Raw genomic sequence first — 19528 nt, 5'->3', positions numbered from 1 at the left:
TGGCCAGGTGCAGTGGCTCATGCCTGCAGTCCCAGCACTTTGGGAGATGGTGGCAGGTGAATCCCTTAAGCTCAGGAGTTCGAGACCAGCCTAGGCAACATGGCAAAACCATTGTCTCTACAAAACAAGACAAAACAAAATAATTAGCCAGGTATGGTGGTATGCACCTGTGGTCCCAGCTACTCAAGAGGCTGAGGTGGGAGGATCACCTGAGCCTGGGAGTTCAAGGCTGTTCAAGATCATGCCACTGCACCGCAGCCTGGGCGGCAGAGTGAGACCCTGTCTCAGAAAAAAAAAAAAAAAAGAGAAAAGAAAAAAAGAAATTCCGAGTCCTTGTTTCTGTTCTGATACAAACCAGTTGTATGACCTTTACAGCACTCTGCTCCCAAATTTCCCCATGAACCACTCTGTCACCCAGGCTGGAGTGCAGTGGTGCGATCTTGGCTCACTGCAACCTCTGCCTCCTGGGTTCAAGTGATTCTCCTGCCTCAGCCTCCTGAGTAGTTGGGATTACAGGCGCCTGCCACCACGCCCGGCTAATTTTTGTATTTTTAGTAGAGACGGGGTTTCGCCATGTTGGCCAGGCTGGTCTTGAACTCCTGACCTCAGGTGATTCGCCTGCCTCGGCCTCCTAAAGTGCTGGGATTACAGGCATGAGCCACCATGCCAGGCCTCAGAGATCTTCTTTTAAGCAGAGTTGTCATTTGTTAATATTTTTTAAAGGTTATTTCTTTTGTCTTCCTTCTATTCTGCTACCACCCATCACTCCTCCAACATCTGTCTATTTGCCCTTGCTGCCTGGGCCTTAGTACTTTTAAAACTCCTGTGGACAGCACTCTCCTTGAATTAATATTTATTTATGGAGCTGCTGCTCTGGTGCCATAGGAGAGGAGGTGGGGAGAGTAAAACTGCAAGGACTCTACCCTGGAGGAGCCTCCAGTCTAGCTGCGGGGTGTGGTCAGGAGACTCAGTAATGACAGGGTGGTCAAGGCCAGGACAGAACCCTATTCTTCCCTGCTGTGAACCAGCTGGATGAGTCCAAGACAACTGCAGGTAACAATTGTGGGTTGGGTTAACGCAGTGGTTCTCCAACTTTCTGGTACCAGAACCTCTTTATATTCTTAAAAATTTTTGATAATTTCAAACGCCTTTTATTTATGTGGATTATATCTATTGATATATCCTGTATTAGATGTTAAAATTAAGAAATTTTCTTTCTTTCTTTTTTTTTTTTTTTTTTGAGATGGAGTTTCGCTTTTGTTGCCTAGGCTGGAGTACAATGGCACATAATCTTGGCTCACTGCAACCTCCGCTTCCTGGGTTCAAGTGATTCTCCTGTATCAGCCTCCCGAGTAGCTGGGATTACAGCAAATTTTTGTATTTTTAGTAGAGAGGGGGTTTCACCGTGTTGGCCAGGCTGGTCTTGAACTCCTGACATCAGGTGATCCACTCGCCTTGGCCCCCCAAAGTGCTGGGATTACAGGTGTGAGCTATTGCACCCAGCCAAAATTAAGAAATTTTCTAGCCGGGCGCGGTGACTCACGCCTGTAATCCCAGCGCTTTGGGAGGCTGAGGCGAGCAGATCATGAGGTCAGGAGTTCAAGACCAGCCTGACCAACATGGTGAAACCCTGTCTCTACTAGAAATACAAAAAAATAGCTGGGTGTGGTGGCATGTGCCTGTAATCCCAGCTACTCGGGAGACTTGCTTGAACCCAGGAGGTGGAGGTTAAAGTGAGCCGAGATCACACCACTGCACTCAAGCCTGGGTGACACAGCGACACTCCGTCTCAAAAAAAAAAAAAAAAAAAGAAATTATTCTAAATACAAACACATAATCTATTATCGGCATTATTGGTCAGAATGATATCACACATGCTGCAGCTTCGGGAAAATTCTACTGTATATCCATGAGAGAATAAGAGTGAAACAGACAGTGAACCAAGATTGTGCCACTGCACTCCAGCCTGGACGACATGGCAAGACTGTTGCAAAAAAAAAAAAGTTAAAAAAATTTGTTTTGTTTTGTTTTGTTTTTTTTGAGATGGAGTCTTGCTCTGTCGCCCAGGCTGGAGTGCAGTGGCGCGATCTCAGCTCACAGCAACCTCCAACTCCCGGGTTCAAGAGATTCTCCTGCCTCAGCATCCCAAGTAGCTGGGATTACAGGCGCCCACCACCACGCCCGGCTAATTTTTGTATTTTTAGTAGAGATGGGGCTTCACCATGTTGGCCAGGATAGTCTCCAACTCCTGACCTCGGGTGATTTGCCCGAGGTGATCTGCCTCCACCTCCCAAAGCGCTGGGATTACAGACGTGAGCCGCCGCACACGGACTAAAAATGTGTTCTGTGCACAGATAGATGGTGGCCTTCCTTGAAAAGATGTGAAGCACCAAAGAAGTTAGACTGGGGGCTTATATTCCATTTTAACAACTGGTAATAAATTGTGAAGAAGTGACAAGATGAAGGAAAAGGGATTTGGGCTTCTAGGGACAGTAAATTGTGGGCAGGTAAACATATGGGGGAAACTAATGGAAGATAAGGGCAATTTTATAAGGCTGGTTTGTGCAGACGCATCTTGGTAACAACTTTCTGTTTCCAGTGGTAAGGGTGATTTTCCTGGTATGGGAGAGGGGAGGGCGACACCTTCACAAAGGGAAATTTAGGCAGATGAGGTGGGCAAAGAGCTCTTTCTTCATTTGCTGCTGCTTAATTGCCTTCAGCTAAAAATATTCCTTCTGCTAAAGTGGCCTATTTGGGGTGACGTATTCTGACCCCCTTCAGTAAATAATAATAATAATAATAATAATGGACAATACTAGATCCTGAATGAACAGTACCTAAGGTTCTTCCCTCTGGCACGCTCTGGCAGCCTTAAAGTTCAGTAGCCCTGAGCCTGGCTGTGCCAGGTCAGGCAGTCAGGGAAACTGCCCGAGCAGAGTGAGTGGCCTGGCCAGATGCAGGGTGTGGGGGGGCTGTGTGACGTGCCAGGCTTCATGGGGGCAGCAGAGGAAACAGAAGAGCAAAGACCAGTGGAGAGCCTCACTGCCTGCTCCCCCACTGCCCCTGCCTAGGCAGCGGGGCAGCACCCTGGAGATGAGAGAGCAGCAGTGCTGTTCTGCAGACCTGGGGGAACACGGGGATCTGAGGGACTGCCCAGAGACAAAGGACACACAATGGCCGCAGCCTGGAGGGGTGTGGGAGGCCCCAAGGCTGGGGAGACAGGAGTGAGGCAAGGGGCTGGTGGGAAATGAACAGAGGAGGTGGACTCCCAAGGGCCCATTTCCTGAGATGCCACAGAGGCAAGAGCCGACTCCCGGGAGGAGGAAGGGCATTTCTCCCTTAGTGAGGGGACAGCTCCTGGCTCCCACTGCAGCTCTCAACCTCGGCTCCTTGAACCCCCACCCCCAGGCAGCTCTTGGCTCTGTGTGGAGCCACCGTTCCCTTGGTCAGGACTAGCAACCTTCTCTGACCCATCCAGTCACAACAAACTGCGTCTTCTTCTGAGAGGTCATGTGCTTCTCTTTAGCACTTATTCTATTGTTTTTTTTTTTTTTCATTCCTTTTTACAGACAGGAACTCACTCATTGCCCAGGCTGGTCTTGACCTCCTGGGCTCAAGTGATCCTCCTGCCTCGGCCTCCCAAAGTGCTGGGATTACAGGCGTGAGCTCTTTTTAGTGGGTCAAGTCTATCTCTCTGACCATATTGTCGCTCCTGAGGGCAGCTATCTTGTCTATTAGCATTTTTTCATCCCTTCTAATGCCCAGCCCTGTTCCTTTTACATCGTAAGGACTTAATTGATGCCATAGAAGTAATCGACATCTCCATATTATTGCTCCCTATCTCCTTCACCCCACAGTCTCTGCAGAAACTCCCACATCTTTTTTTTTTTTTTTAGTTTTTTTTAAGGCGAAGTCTCGCTGTGTCGCCCAGGCTGGAGTGCAATGGCACGATCTTGGCTCACTGCAACCTCTGCCTCCTGGGTTCAAGTGATTCTCCTGCCTCAGCCTCCTGAGTAGCTGGGACTACTACAGGCACACACCACCACATCCGGCTAATTTTTGTATTTTTAGTAGAGATGAGGTTTCACCATATTGGCCAGGCTGGTCTCGAACTCCTGACCTCGTGATCTGCCCACCTCGACCGCCCAAAGTGCTGGGATTACAGGCGTGAGCCACCGCGCTCAGTCCTTTTTTTTTTTTTGCAGTTTTTACGGTTTTATTTAAACACAAAACGTGCACATGAGCTGTCTACTCATTTTCTTTGCTGCGCAGCCTGGCATTGGGGTTGGTGACTCTGATGACCAGCTAGGCAACTCTTTCCACGATGGCTTTGCGGTTCTTGGAGGAAACGTTGTGAGCGATGTCAGCACAGGGAGATTTGTTGCACATCGGCAGCACTTCCAGCTCCTTGACGTTGTGGACCAGGAACTTCTGGAAGCCACTGGGCAGCATGTGCTTTGTTTTTTTTGTTGCTCCCATAACCACTGTTGGGCATCAAGATCTGGCCCTTGAACCTTCTACGAACCCTGCTGTGAATACCTCTGGGTTTCCGCCAGTTATGGTTAATTTTGACATATCGGTCAGACTGGTGCCAGATGAACTTTTTGGTTCTCTTTTTGACAATCAGGCTTCACAAGTGGTCTGAGGGTGGCCATGATGCCAAGGAGGAGATGGCTGCCACCTCTGTAGGCAGCGCCGAGGAAGAGAGAGGGCCCCCCCACTTTTTTTTTTTCGAGACAGAGTCTTGCTTTGTCACCCAGGCTGGAGTGCAGTGGTATGATCTTGACTCACTGCAACCTCTGCCTCCCGGGTTCAAGCGATTCTCCTGCCTCAGCCTCCCCAGTAGCTGGGATTAACAGGCACGTGCCACCATGCCCAGCTAATCTTGTATTTTTGGTAGAGATGGGGGTTTCACCATGTTGGCCAGGCTGGTCTCGAACTCCTGACCTCAAGTGATCCCCCTGCCTCGGCCTCCCAAAGTGCTATGATTACAGGTGTGAGCCACCTTTCCCCATTACACACCTCCCTTCCCTTAGCTTCCTTGTCACCTGCCCACTCCCAGCTCTCCCCACTCTGCTCTCACTGTGTCCCCCTTGTTGTCCCTGGTGGCGGTGGCCGCCTTGCAGCTGCTGCACCTGGAGTTAGGGAAGCAGTGGGGAGGTGAGCAGGTAGTGGGGAATGACGTCATTCTCAGATCACTCTTTCCAGCTTTCATCCTCTCCCCCCGTGACCTGTTCTTCAACCATTATGCACATGCTTAATGGCCACCTACCCTCATGTGTGCCAGGCGCTGTTTTAAGTGCGGTGACCCAGCAATGAAGGAGACAGGCGGGCATCAGCATCAGGGTTATCCCAGAGCCAGCTAGGAATTCCCCATGCAGCAGCAGAGACAATGCCCAAGGCCGTAGAGGACCTGAACAAGGGAAGCACAAGTCCAGCCTGGCTGGACATTTGGGAACAAGGCCACTTGGCCTAATCCAAACACAAATAAAACTGTTTTGTGGGTCCCCTGACCCCATCTACTTTTCCCAGAGCTTGTTGATAGCTGGGAAGGAGTTGACTGGGAAGGAGGTGGCTGAGAGCCGGTGGCTGGGAAGGAGGTGGCTGGGCAAGGGTGGCTGGGCAGGGGTGGCTGGGCAAAGGTGGCTGGGAAGGGGTGGCTGGGAAGGGGGTGGCTGGGCAGGGGTGGCTGGGCAGGGGTGGCTGGGTAAAGGTGGCTGGGCAGGGGTGGCTGGAAAGGGGGTGGCTGGGAAGGGTGTCTCTCGCTGCTCATCTGACAGCTCCTGGTTGTGCTTTCTTCCCAGGTGTATGAGCTCAGTGGAGAGCACCATGACGAAGAGTGGTCAGTGAAGACTTACCAGGAAGTAGCTCAGAAGTTTGTGGAAACTCACCCTGAGTTTATTGGAATCAAAATCATTTATTCGGATCACAGGTGAGAGACAATATTGCTGAAGAGCTCGGGTTGGGAGACTGGGATGCAGGCAGTGCTGCTAGGCTGGGAGGGGAGGGGTGAGAAGTGGGGCTGGGAGGCCGGGAGAGGCCCAGCACTGGTGCCAAGGAGCTGTGCTGTGCCTCTGTGTGTGAGCACAGTAGTAGGTAAGTGCAGTGACCCAGCAATGAATTGCTGCCTGAAGCCACTTCTAGTTCAGATCTTCACCCCCAAACTGAAATGAAGAATGTGTGAATTGCCCAGATAATTCTCAGCTGTGACCCCACATTGGCCTGGTGACTCGTTTATGAGCGTAATGGTTTTGCCCGAATGTTTGGATAATTGGCCCGTTTTTGGTTTCAATTTGCCTCTGGGTTCTGTGTGTGGTTGTGTGTGAGTCCTTGATCAGGGAGACACCCTGAGTGGCACTGGCTCAAGTCTGCGTGTGGGGACCTCCAGTAGTACCATGTGCGTGGCCTGGCACGTGGCTGAAAGACCCACTCTTTTTCCCAGGGAAGCACAGAAAGCTTTGCAGCTTAATTGTCCTTCTGACTTTACCAGACAAGACCCCTCCCGTCACTTTAAAGAGCAGCCAGTCTAAGGCTGGGACCCGTCCATGGTCGCAGCTGCAAGGGCAGCAGCCAGTGGGGTCCCTTGGAGTCAGGCACCGGGCGGGCACCGAAGGGATCCGGCAGCGGCTCCCTCTGCTCAGCTCACCCGCGAGCCTGGGCTCTGGAGGGCACTGACTCCCCAGGAGCCTCCTCCCATGCCCAGTCTTCCTGAGTCCCCTTCCCTTCCATGGGGCCTGGGGCCTGGAGGAGCTGAGCTCTGGCTTTGTGCTGGTCCCCCTAGGAGGGAGCTTGCGGGATGGGCCCACGTTCTGCTCAGAGGCTTCCTGGTGCTAGGTTCCGTTTCCCAGGGCCAGTGGCAGGAGGTGTGAGGGCTGAGCTGAGTACATCAGCGCCCCCAGGTTCGCCTAGGCTCTGGGGAGAGGACATGGGTGGGGCAGGCCAGGAAGGCTTTGTCCCCACAGAGCCAAGGATTAGAGCAGGAGAGCCAGTGGGAGGGCAAAGACCTTGAGCCTGTCATGGGCTTGCGCCAGACCCTGTGTTTTGGGGCTTTTGTTGTCATGCTGCCTGCCTTGCCCCTGTAGGGTTCTGCAGTGCCCAGGGTCTTGCTGACTTAATCAGCAGGACGCCAGATGGTTACTGGGTCTAGCCGACCCATCAGGGACTTGGGTGACCTGTGGCCCTTTGCAGGTGTCCAGTGGACAGAGAGCTGCCCCTGAGCTGCATCCATGTCTACTCCCCCGACAGAGATGCAGGGAGAGCTGGGAACAAGGCCACCTGGCCTCCTCTAAACGCAGACAAATAAAACTGTTCCCGTGGGTCCTCTGACCCCACCTACTTTTCAGAGACTACAGGTGCCCCCAGAGCCAGCAAGCGTCTTTGATAAGAATGGATTTGGGCTACATATCTCTCAGGGGTCACAATGGCCTGGTCAGGGTGGGGTCAGGAGGGCAGGGGTGCCTCAGGTTTGGGAAATGGGTCCTGCACACTTGGGGCCGGCCCAGCCCTGCACGGAGGGAGTGCTCTGGGGTTTGTGCTCTGTCTGTGCTGGGCACTGTCTCCTGGCTTCTCTGTCTCTCTCACAGATCCAAAGATGTGGCTGTCATCGCAGAATCCATCCGAACGGCCATGGGGCTCCGAACCAAGTTCCCCACGGTGGTGGCAGGGTTTGACCTGGTAACCCATGCTGTGAACAGAAGGGCTGCCTGTTAAGGGGACATGTGAGGATGCCTGTCTGGGTGGAGCAGCAACTCCCTGGGAAGGGAGCGTAATGTTCCTGTTGGTACCCTGAAATCCCAGGGCAGGCTCAGGCTGCTGACCCTGCAGGGCTGCTCAGAGCTCAGCACTGACCCTCTTCAGAGACCTACAGGAGACAGCCATCACTGGAGAAGGGAGAGCAGACAGCCAGTTCTGTCTAACAAGCTAACAAGGAAAGTTCCAGAATAAGGATGGCATTCAGGGAGTTTGGACCACAGTTATGGGCTCATTCCCCATGGCCCTGCCCGTGCCCTTTTTTCTATCCCACACTGCTCACCTAGGTGTGGCTCTTAAAACCCTCACCAGCCCCTGTAGCACGCGGGGTGGGGATTGGGGGGTAATGTCTGGAAATAGAGTCCAAGATGGAGCCAGCCCTTTGCAAATCCTCAAGGTAGTGATATTTGTCCCTCCCTCTCCAGCCATCATGCCTGGCCACACCAGTTTTTGAAGCTACACATTCGTAGGTGTTGTCATTGTCCCATACCTCCCCACCAAATCAAAGCACAACCAGGACATTTCTTAGGTGACAGCTTGGCAATCTCATAAAGAATCTAGGCCGGGCGCAGTGGCTCACGCCTGTAATCCCAGCACTTTGGGAGGGCGAGACAGGTGAATCACCTGAGGTCTGGAGTCCAAGACCAGCGTGGCCAACATGGAGAAACTGCATCTCTACTAAAAACACAAAAATTAGCCAGGCGTGGTGGCCTGCACCTGTAATCCCAGCTACTTGGGAGGCTGAGGCAGAATCGCTTGAACTCAGGAGGCAGAGGTTGCAGTGAGCTGAGATTGCACCATTGCACTCCAGCCTGGGTGACAGAGCAGGACTCCATCTCAAAAAAAAAAAAAAAAAAAAAAGAATCTAGATTAGGCCAGGGCCGTGGCTCATGCCTGTAATCCCAGCACCTTGAGGGGCCAAGGTGGGAGGGTCACCGGAGTCCAGGAGTTCTAGACCAGCCTGAGCAAATCGGTGAGACCCCGTCTCTAAAAAGTATATATATATATTTTTTGCTCTTGTTGGCCAGGCTGTAGTGCATTGGTGCGATCTCGGCTCACTGCAAGTTCCGCCTCCTGGGTTCATGCCATTCTCCTGCCTCAGCCTCCCGAGTAGCTGGGACTACAGGCGCCCGCTACCTCACCTGGATAATTTTTTGTATTTTTAGTAGAGACGGGGTTTCACCATGTTAGCCAGGATGGTCTCGATCTCCTGACCTCGTGATCTGCCCGCCTCGGCCTCCCAAAGTGCTGGGATTACAGGTGTGAGCCACTGCGCCCGGCCTGCTCCTGGTCATTCTTAAAAGGCCGCGTGACAAAGGTCCCGGCAGTGGTGGCAGGGTACAAGGAAGGGTGTGCACAGGCTGCAGGGCACGCCATCAGCAAGTGAGGCACATGCCCTGCAGACGCCTCCCTGTCCCTCTCTGTCCTGCAGGTGGGGCATGAGGACACTGGCCACTCCTTGCACGACTACAAAGAAGCTCTGATGATCCCCGCCAAGGGTGGCGTTAAGCTGCCTTACTTCTTCCACGCTGGAGAAACAGGTGAGCCTGCGGGATGCGAGCAGGGGCAGCGGAGGTGGTCAATGGGAGAGCTCCTGGCCATGGGCCCATGCCTCAGGGTTAGAGCCTACAGGCGTTTCCAGAGCCCTTTCCTGTGCTCTGTCTCATTTAATCCTGACAACAGCCCCATGGAGAAGGAATAACAAGGATAATAGAATCAGCCACTTTACATGTATTATTTCTAATTTCTCTTTCTTCCTTCCTTCCTTTTTTCTTTTCTTCTTCTTCTTCTTTTTTTTTTTTTTTTTTTACAGAGTCTCCCTCTGTCACCCAGCTCACTGCAACTTCGGCTTCCCAGGTTCAAGAGAATCTTCTGCCTCAGCCTTCCAAGTAGCTGGTACTACAGGCACCTGCCACCACGCCCGGCTAATTTTTTGTATTTTTAGTAGAGACGGGGTTTCACCGTGTTAGCCAGGATGGTCTTGATCTCCTGACCTCATGATCTGCCCGCCTCAGCCTCCCAAAGTGCTGCAATTACAAGGGTGAGCCACCATGCCTGGCCTTTTCTAATGTATTTCTAATTGTTTCCCCGGTTTTTAATCTCCATTTGATAGATGAAGAGCCCAAGGCTCCAAACATAGTGATCCAGGGTTAAAGAGCTGGTATGCAGTGGTGTCTGAATTTGAATCCTTCTTCTTCTTTTTTTTATTTTTTTAATTTTTCATGGTAGGGGCATAATCTTGCAAACTCACATCATCCTACTTTGGCTATAAAAATTTGTTTTAGGCTGGGCACAGGCACAGTGGCTCATGCCTGTAATCCTACCACTTTGGAGGCTGATGTGGGTGGATCTCTTTAAACCCAGGAGTTTGAGGCCAGCCAGGGCAACATGGCAAAACTTTGTCTCTACAAAAAAATACAAAAATTAGCCAGGCATGATGGTACACACCTGTGGTCCCACCTACTCAGAGGCTGAGGTGGGAGGATTGCCTGAGCCCAGGCTCACTGCACTCCAGCCTGGGTGACAGAGCTAGACCCTGTCTCAAAAAAAAAAATTGTTTTAGCCTGGTACAGTGGCTCACATCTGTAATTCTAGCACTTAGGGAGGCAGAGGCAGGAGGATCACTTGAGCCCAGGAGTTTGAGACCAGTCTGGGCAACATAGTAAGATCCCATTCTACACAAAAAGGAAAAAAATTTTTTTTTTTTTTTTTTTTTTTTGGGATGGAGTCTGGCTCTGTGGCCCAGGCTGGAGTGCAGTGGCATGATCTCGGCTCACTGCAAGCTCCGCCTCCTGGGTTCACGCATTTTCCTGCCTCAGCCTCCTGAGTAGCTGGGACTACAGGGTGCCCGCCACCACGCCCGGCTAATTTTTTGTATTTTTAGTAGAGATGAAATTTCGCTGTGTTAGCCAGGATGGTCTCGATCTCCTGACCTTGTGATCCACCTGTCTCGGCCTCCCAAAGTGCTGGGATTACAGGTGTGAGCCATTGCGCCTGGTCAATTTTTTTGTTTTTTGAGATGGAGTCTCACTCTGTCACCCAGGCTGGAGTGCAGTGGTGCGATCTTGGCTCACTGCAACCTCTGCCTCCCGGGTTCAAGTGATTCTCCTGCTTCAGCCTCTGGAGAAGCTGGGATTACAGGCATGCACCACCATGCCTAGATAATTTTTGTATTTTTAGTAGAGATGGGGTTTCACCATGTTGGTCAGGCTGGTCTTGACCTCAAGTGATCCACCCACCTCAGCCTCCCAAAATGCTGGGATTACAGGCTTGAGCCACGGAAAAAAATTCTTTTGAGACTGAGTCTCCCTGTATCGCCCAGGCTGGAGTGCAGTGGTGTGATCTCGGCTCATTGCAACCTCTGGCTGCCGGGTTCAAGTGATTCTCGTGCCTCAGCCTCCCGAGTAGCTGGGATTACAGGCGTCTGCCACCACACCCAGCTAACTTTTGTATTTTTAATAGAGATGGGGTTTCACCATGTTGGCCAGGCTGGTCTTGAACTCCCAACCTCAAACAATTCGCCCGCCTCGGCCTCCCAAAGTGCTGAGATTACCCGGCCTCATGTGATATCTTGATGCCTGTATACAATGTGTATGAATTGGAACCCATTCTGACCCTCTCCATCCTCCGAGTGAATTGTGCTTGAGAGGTTAACTGATCTGCCTAAAGCCACACAGCTGGAAATTGGCAGAAGAGGGAGGAGAACCAGGTCTGCTCCTTGTCTTTAGGATGTTCTGTCCCTCATTATTGTAGGAGAGGAAACCCTGCCGTGCCCCATGCAGGCCCTGGTGCTGTTCCTCCTGAAATGCCATTAGCCCAGCCACATCTTTCTTCCCCAGAACTCCATCCTTGGGCTCACTCAGTCATCTCAGCCCCTCCTGTATTCCAGTCCTTAAAATGTGTAAACCCTAACTAAGCAAGATCACGGCTGCAATTTCAGATCCAAAGGAAGATTTGGGAGGAGGCTGTTTACATGGAGGCCGGGACCAGGCGGGCAGCTCTCTTCAGCATCCCACCTGTCACCCTCGGAAGACCAAGGAGGGGTGGAGAGAGTGGTGGGCAGCTTCATTTCCCACCCAGGCTTAAGCTCTGCTCTATCACACCATCTCTCAGAGGAAGGGACCTTGTGCATTAATCTCTTTTTCCTGACATTTCGAGTCAATTTAGATCCAATTTAGATCAAAGTCTGCTCTAGGAGAGCAGAAGAATTGTTTGAGGGGGAGGGGGTTGGGCGAGGGTGTTGTTAACCTTGAAGAGCTTGTGGTCTGGTTGGGGAAAATCATACTTATGTGTGTGAAATAATTCTGACCCTACAAAAGATCGCAGCACAGGACCTAACAGGTTCCAAGATGTATGGTCCTTGGAGATGATTTTGCCAGGACTTGGGTATCTAATACCTAAAAGTAATGTCCTTATTTTTATTTTTTAATTTAATTTAATTTAATTTTATTTTTTTGAGACAGAGTCTCGCTCTGTCCCCAGGCCGGAGCGCAGTGATGCGATCTCAACTCACTGCAAGCTCCGCCTCCCAGGTTCTCGTCATTCTCCTGCCTCAGCCTCCCGAGTAGCTGGGACTACTCGGGTGCCTGCCACCACGCCCAGCTAATATTTTTTGTATTTTTAGTTTCACCATGTTGGTCAGGCTGGTCCGGAACTCCTGACCTTGTGATCCGCCCACCTCGGCCTCCCAAAGTGCTGGGATTACAGGTGTGAGCCACCACGCCCGGCCAACATCCTTATTTTTAAAAAGAAGAAGAAGTCTTTAAAATCCAGTGAAAATCCACCAAAATACATGTGCTACGTAGCAATGGAAATTCTTGAGTTTTATTTCTATTAGAAAAGTGGAGTTTTCATATATATATATTTTTTGACATGGGCACTCTGTCACCCAGGCTAGAGTGCGGTAGAGTGATGACAGCTCACTACAGCCTCCACCTCTGTCACCCAGGCTAGAGTGTGGTGGCGTGATCACAGCTCACTACACCTCCTGGGTTCAGGTTATCCTTCTACCTCAGCCTCCCAAGTAGCTGGGACTGCAGCCACATGCCACCATGCCTGGCTAATTTTTGTATTTTTTGTAGAGACAGGGTGTCTCTATGTTGCCCAGGCTGGCCTTGAACTCCTGGGCTCAAGCAATCCTCCTGCCTCAGCCTCCCAAAGTGCTGCGATTATAGGTGTGAGCCACTGCACCCAGCTGGAAGTTCATATTTTATATGTGAATCCATTAGAATGCTTATGGCTGCAAGAATAGAGTACATGCATCCCACCGATTTTACAATAAGGACATTTGTTATCTCACGTAAGAAGCAATCTGTGCTATGCCCATTGCGTGGGTGATTCTGCCCCACTTGGTTGTCAGATGGTGAATCACATTTGGGGTGACCACATCCAGTGAAACAAAATAGGAGACAGCCTCCCAGTGGATCTCCTTTTATCAGGGAGGAATCCCCCAAAGCTCCCCAACAAATAACCTCCCAGTCCAGTGTTAAGGCTATTTTAGCTGTAAGGGAGACTGAGAAAGGCACATCTGACCTTTCATCCTCTACCGAAGGCCCTAGCTGCAAGAAAGGTGTGATGGGGCCGGGCGCGGTGGCTCACGCCTGTAATCCCAGCACTTTGGGAGGCTGAGGCAGGCGGATCACGAGGTCAGGAGATCGAGACCATCCTGGCTAACACAGTGAAACCCCGTCTCTACTAAAAATACCAAAAAAAAAAAAATTAGCCGGGTGTGGTGGCAGGCGCCTGTAGTCCCAGCTACTTGGGAGGTTGAGGCAGGAGAATGGCATGAACCCCGGGAAGTGGAGCTTGCAGTGACCCGAGATTGCACCATTGCACTCCAGCCTGGGTGACAGAGCGAGACTCCATCTCAAAAAAAAAAAAAAAAGAAAGAAAGAAAGGAAGGAAGGAAAGGGAAAGGAAAAGAAAGGAAGGAAGGAAGGAAGGAGGAAGGAAGGAAGGAGGAAGGAAGGAAGGAGGAAGGAAGGGGGAAGGAAGGAAGGAAGGAGGAAGGAAGGAAGGAAGGAGGAAGGAAGGAAGGAGGAAGGAAGGAAGGAAGGAAAGAAAGAAAGAAAGGAAGGAAGAAGGAAGGAAGGAAAGGGAAAGGAAAGGAAGGAAGGAAGGAAGGAAGAAAGAAAGGAAGGAAGGAAGGTATGATGGGGACGGCAGGGGAGAAGGGAGTCCACAAGAATGTCTGCGGTCACCTAGCAAGTGATAACGTCTTGACAGTACTATTAAATATATAAATTAAAGTGAGCACATACAGGTAGTTATACTGATGTTGTAAATAAGAGAACCTGTAACACGTTGTTGTAAAGATCATAAGCATAAGAGTCCCAGAGCCTGGCGCTCTGGGATTACACTCCCAAAGTGTAATCACAGCACTTTGGGAGGCTTAGGCGGGTGGATCCCCTGAGGTCAGGAGTTTGAGACCGGCCTGGCCAACATGGTGAAACTCCGTCTCTACTAAAAATACAAAAAATAGCCGGGCGTGGCGGTGGGCACCTGTAATCCCAGCTACTCAGGAGGCTGAGGCAGGAGAATCCACTTGAACCCGGGAGGTGGAGCTTGCAGTGAGCCGAGATCACGCCACTGCATTCCAGCCTGGGCGACAGAGCAAGACTCCGTCTCAAAAAAAAAAAAAGAAAGAAAAGAAAAAAAAAAGTGCCACAAAAGAGGAAGAAGGAAAGCAGACTGTGGGGTCAGAGAGACCAAGGTTTAAAACTTGGTTTTGCAGGCCGGGTGCAGTGGCTCACGCCTGTAATCCCAGCAGTTTGGGAGGCCGAGGCAGGTGGATCACGAAGTCAAGAAATCGAGACCATCCTGGCCAACATGGTGAAACCTTGTCTCTACTAAAAATACAAAAAATTATCTGAGCGTGGTGGCGTGCGCCTGTAGTCCCAGCTACTCGGGAGGCTGAGGCAGGAAAATTGTTTGAACCTGGGAGGTGGAGGTTGCAGTGAGCTGAGATCGTGCCACTGCACTCCAGCCTGGCGACAGAGCAAGACTCTGTCTCAAAAAAAAAAACAAAAAAAACTCCGTTTTGCTACTTACTATGTGAACATCCTTGGTCAATTTCTAGAAGCTATTAAGTTTCAACTTTCTCATTAGAATGATAAATTGATAAATTAATAAATTAGATGATTAATTTAATAAAGCCATATCATACCTCTTTTTAGCATTGTTAAAAGGAAACTGTGTGTGTGTATTTGTGTTAATGTTAGTTTCTTTTCATTTTTGTGCTTGGGGGGCTGTTTATTTGATGATGGTCAGCGGGGCGGGTGGGTCAGACCCATCCATCCCCCATGGAAGACCATTCCCCTGTCTTCAGACTGGCAGGGCACTTCCATAGACAGGAACATTCTGGATGCTCTGATGCTGAACACTACCAGAATCGGCCATGGATTTGCTTTGAGCAAACACCCCGCAGTCAGGGCTTACTCCTGGAAAAAGGACATCCCCATAGAAGTCTGTCCCATCTCTAACCAGGTATGTGTGGCCCATGCGGCTAATCCCATATGATCTCCCCTAACCACAACCTCTGCTCTCTTCAACTTTTTCCTGTATAACTTATCTCTCCTTAACTCTCTTGTTACCTACATCCCTCCACTCTCCCACCCCTGTTAGTAAAGTTATTCAGGAGGGGCCTTTTGCCTAAGCCACCAATAAGAATGAGGCAGCAGTGAGGGTCCCCAGTAGGGTGGAATTTTGGGCAAAACTGTAGACAAAGCAAAAAGGACACGGCGGGAGGCCAGTGAAGTGGGACGGGCCATGGGATGCTGCTCCCCACGGTTTCTTGGGGTCCTTTGTGTCTGTGTTCAGTTAGCGCTTCTCTGAGCGGGAAAAGAAGTGACCAGATGTTTGCGGTGCTGATGAAACATGAGGAGGAGCACGAGGACTGGCTCTGTTCCTTGTGCCTCCTCGTGACTCTGCCCAGAAGTCATCCCCATACTGGGGAGATAGTGATGGGAAGATGAAGGGAGCTGATGGAGCTCAAGGTCTCACCTCACTTGTGACTACTCTTTTTAGGGATCAGAGCTCATCTTTCTCCCTTGCCTCCTATTGGGCAGGTGCTGAAACTGGTATCTGACTTGAGGAACCACCCTGTAGCCACTCTGATGGCCACTGGGCACCCCATGGTGATCAGCTCTGATGACCCAGCTATCTTTGGTGCCAAAGGCTTGTCCTACGATTTCTATGAGGTCTTCATGGGCATTGGGGGGATGAAGGCTGACCTGAGGACCCTCAAACAGCTGGCCATGAACTCTATCAAGTGAGTGTCCCGTGTCCTCCCGGGTCCCCCGCCTCCTTCCAGCCCGCAGCTTGTGTTTGCCTCTCTGGAGGCTTGAGGCAGATGCCTCGATGGTTCCTCGGGGTTCCTTCTCATCATGGCTGTTTAGTCCTTGCTGCTGGCCCGGGGAGAGTGCTCTGCAAGGCTCTAATGTCCCCTCAGGCTCCCTGCCCCGTTCCCCAACCCCTGCCCTGAGGCTGAGCTGGGCTCCTCCTCTTCCTGCAGGTACAGTGCCTTGTTGGAGATTGAGAAAAATACTTTCATGGAAATCTGGAAGAAGAGATGGGATAAGTTCATAGCGGATGTGGCTACAAAGTGAGGAGAAGCTAGCCAGCCCTCTACAAGCTGTGTTCTCACACACTCTGTCACTTCCTCTCACTCGTTCTTGAATCAGCTCCATGTCCCCATCAAATCAATGGCCTCTTCTATGGAGCGACCCTGTCAGAAGCACTTGACTGGCTGACCAAATTCATCCTCTGGAAATATTCTCTCTCAGCCTCAGTGACATTGACCCTCTTGGTTTTCTCCTCTCTCTGGCCATTTCTTCCAGTTTCCCTATTTCAGAGTCTCCTCCTTTCTCTGATCTCTGTGCTGTTTCCTCAGGACTCAGTCCTGGGCTGTCTTCTATTCTGGTCTCTTTATTTTTTTATGTTTTCGAGGTGGAGTTTTGCTCTTGTTGCCCAGGCTGGAGTACAATGGTGCGATCTCAGCTCAGTGCAACCTCCGCCTCCCGGGTTCAGGCAATTCTCCTGCCTCAGCCTCCCGAGTAGCTGGAATTATAGGCATGCGCCACCACACCCAGCTGATTTTTGCATTTTCAGTAGAGACAAGTTTTCACCATGTTGGCGAGGCTGGTATCGAACTCTTGACCTCAGGTGATCCACTCGCCCTGGGCTCCCAAAGTGCTGGAATTACAGGCATAAGCCACCATGCCTGGCCTATTCTGGTCTCTTTAACTCTCTCCTCTTTATTTCTCTTCTCTCTCTACACTTTTCCTGGGTGGTCTCATCCATTCCTTTGCTTTTTCTTACCATTTATTTGTTAATGATTCCCACATTTATTTATGCACTTGGAGAGTTCACAGGAGTCTCAGAAACTGACGAGGTGCAATTCTGAACCCTCAGTCTCTTCCCTTTAAACCTTTCTTTTTCTCTACTTTAATTTTTCTAAAGAGTGTCTTGCTACGTTGCCCAGGCTGGTTTCCAACTCCTGGCTTCAAGTGATCCTCCTGCCGCAATCTCCCGAAGTGCTGGGATTACTGACATGAGCCACCACACTCAGCCCTTTAAACCTTTCCCTGGCCTTTCCCATAGCTGGTGAAGGACACCTCCATCCATTCCACCCAATTGCTCAAAGCAGAAATTTTCAGTGCAAGTCTTGATGCTGTGCTGTCCCCCACTCCCTACATCAGAATGCATCCCACATCTGGACTCCAACAGTGGCGTCTTGATGCTGCACTGTCCCCCACTCCCTACATCAGAACGCATCCTGCATCCGGACTCCAACGGTGGCATTTTGATGCTGCGCTGTCCCCCACTCCCTACATCAGAACGCATCCCGCATCCGGACTCCAACAGTGGCGCTCTACCTGCGTGCTGCTGCCAAGTCCAAGCCACCACGCTCCTGCCTGAGCTATGACAACAGCCTCCTCACTGATCTCCCCTTTCTTCCCTTTGCCTCCTCCAGCTCATTTTTCACAGTGTAGAATGACATTTTGTTTGTTTGTTTTGTTTTGTTTGAGACGGAGTCTCGCTCTGTTGCCCAGGGTGGAGTGCAGCGGCGCGATCTCTGCTCACTGCAAGCTCCGCCTCCTGGGTTCAAGCGGATTCTCGTGCCTCAGTCTCCCGAGTAGCTGGGATTACAGGCATGCACCACCATGCCCAGATAATTTTTGTATTTTTAGTAGAGATGGGGTTTCACTATGTTGGCCAGGCTGGTCTTGAACACCTGACCTCGTGATCCACCTGCCTCGGACTCCCAAAGCACTGGGATTACAGGCGTGAGCCACCCCGCCTGGCCTAGAATGACTTTTAAAATATCAGATTAAACCAGGTCATTCCTTTGCTTACAACCCAGTGCATTTAGAGGCACACCCCATGTCTCCACAGGGCAAACAGCATCCGATTTAATCTGGATCCATTCCAGCGCCTTCCTCTCCCAGTCACCCCGACGGCCCCAACCCCAGCGGCCCTTTCTTCCTCAAATGTCCTCGGCTCTATATTGTGCCTGGGTCTTTTCTCCTTCTCTCTGCCTGGAACATTCCTTCTTTCGCCTTTTGTCTTGCCCACTCCTGTTTACCCTTCAAGTTTCAGGTTCATGTCACTGTCTCAGAGAGGTTTTCCTATGCCCGCCCTGTTTCTCTCAGGGAGCCTTGCTCTTTTCCATCATGCCTCTAATCACAATTTATAATCGGATATTTATTTCTGTGTCTACAGTTTCGCCCTGCCAGACTGTAAGCCGCATGTGGGCAGGTGCTCATGATTGTTTCTGATTGTTTCACGCATGCTGCTAACCCAGAGCCTGGGCCCAAAGCTAGTTAGTACTCAATAAACAATGCATTGAATGTACTCAATAAACAATGCATTGAATGAGTGGCTGTCACTGTGTCTGTTCAGCCAGCTGCCAAGGCAGAGGGGAGTAGAGCAGAGCCCCCCCAAATAAAAGACCTCATGTGATCAGAGTCCAGCTCCTCACCTGGCCTTGGAAGAAGGGTTCAAGAAGCCAGCTCTGTCCTCACCCAACTCAAGGATGGCAGGGAATCAAAGAATTCCTTAAAAGCCCCAGGCAGATGCGAATGTCCTCTCATCCATCTTCCATGACCCGTACCTGAGCTCTCAGACAGCAGCAAGCCCTCTCCCCATTCCTAGTTTATCACCATTTGGTTCCTGGAACTGGGAAAAGCCTTGCGACCAGGAGTCAGCAACCACAAGCTGTGCCTGGATGGAAGAAGACAACCTCTAGGGTCCTGTCTAACTCTGCAGGTGATTCAGTGCCTTACCCAATCCCTGAAGATCTCTTTTAGGTCCCAACTCCGCAGGGGACCTCCAACACAGGCAGACGCAGACAGCCTCTGACCTGGACTTGCTGTGATCTCTGATTTGGCAAAATGAACCAGCAATAGTCTTGCCTTTGTGTCCAGTTCTTCCTTCTTTTTTTTTTTGAGACAGAGTCTCACTCTGTCACCCAGGCTGGAGGGCAGTGGCGCAACCTCGGCTCACTGCAACCTCTGCCTCCCGGGTTCAAGCGATTCTCCTGCCTCAGCCTCTTAAGTAGCTGGGTTTACAGGCACCCGCCATCACGCCTGGCTGATTTTTGTATTTTCAGTAGAGACGGGGTTTCACCATGTTGGCCAGGCTGGTCTCGAACTCCTGACCTCATGATCCGCCCACCTTGCCTCCCAAAGTGCTGAGATTACAGGCATGAGCCACTGCACCCGGCCTTTGTTTGTTTTTTTTTTTTTTAAGAGACAGTGTCTCACTATGTTACCCAGGC

General features: G+C 50.9%; 1 protein-coding gene and 1 pseudogene across 3 annotated transcripts in view; one reads left to right on the top strand and one right to left on the bottom strand.

Moving 5' to 3' along the window:
- ADA2 (adenosine deaminase 2) overlaps window positions 1-18627 on the top strand; it is a 44219-nt gene extending 25592 nt beyond the window's left edge. For 2 of the 3 annotated variants that reach the window (XM_054542893.2, XM_024239575.3), the window contains 6 exons: window positions 5805-5932; window positions 7584-7674; window positions 9182-9290; window positions 15077-15234; window positions 15816-16018; window positions 16262-18627. In XM_054542893.2, the coding sequence (XP_054398868.2) occupies window positions 5805-5932; window positions 7584-7674; window positions 9182-9290; window positions 15077-15234; window positions 15816-16018; window positions 16262-16355 (783 nt within the window). In that variant the 3' untranslated portion in view covers window positions 16356-18627. 3 annotated transcript variants of the gene reach the window in all.
- Window positions 4222-4655, bottom strand: LOC112130641 (large ribosomal subunit protein eL32-like; annotated as a pseudogene).
- Window positions 18628-19528: the final 901 nt, after the last annotated feature.

Source organism: Pongo abelii, chromosome 23, assembly GCF_028885655.2.
Source record: "Pongo abelii isolate AG06213 chromosome 23, NHGRI_mPonAbe1-v2.0_pri, whole genome shotgun sequence".
In the NCBI taxonomy this organism is placed as follows: Eukaryota; Metazoa; Chordata; class Mammalia; order Primates; family Hominidae; genus Pongo; species Pongo abelii.
The sequence above is the reverse complement of the archived record's forward strand: the minus strand, read 5'-3'. Positions and strand labels throughout refer to the sequence as shown.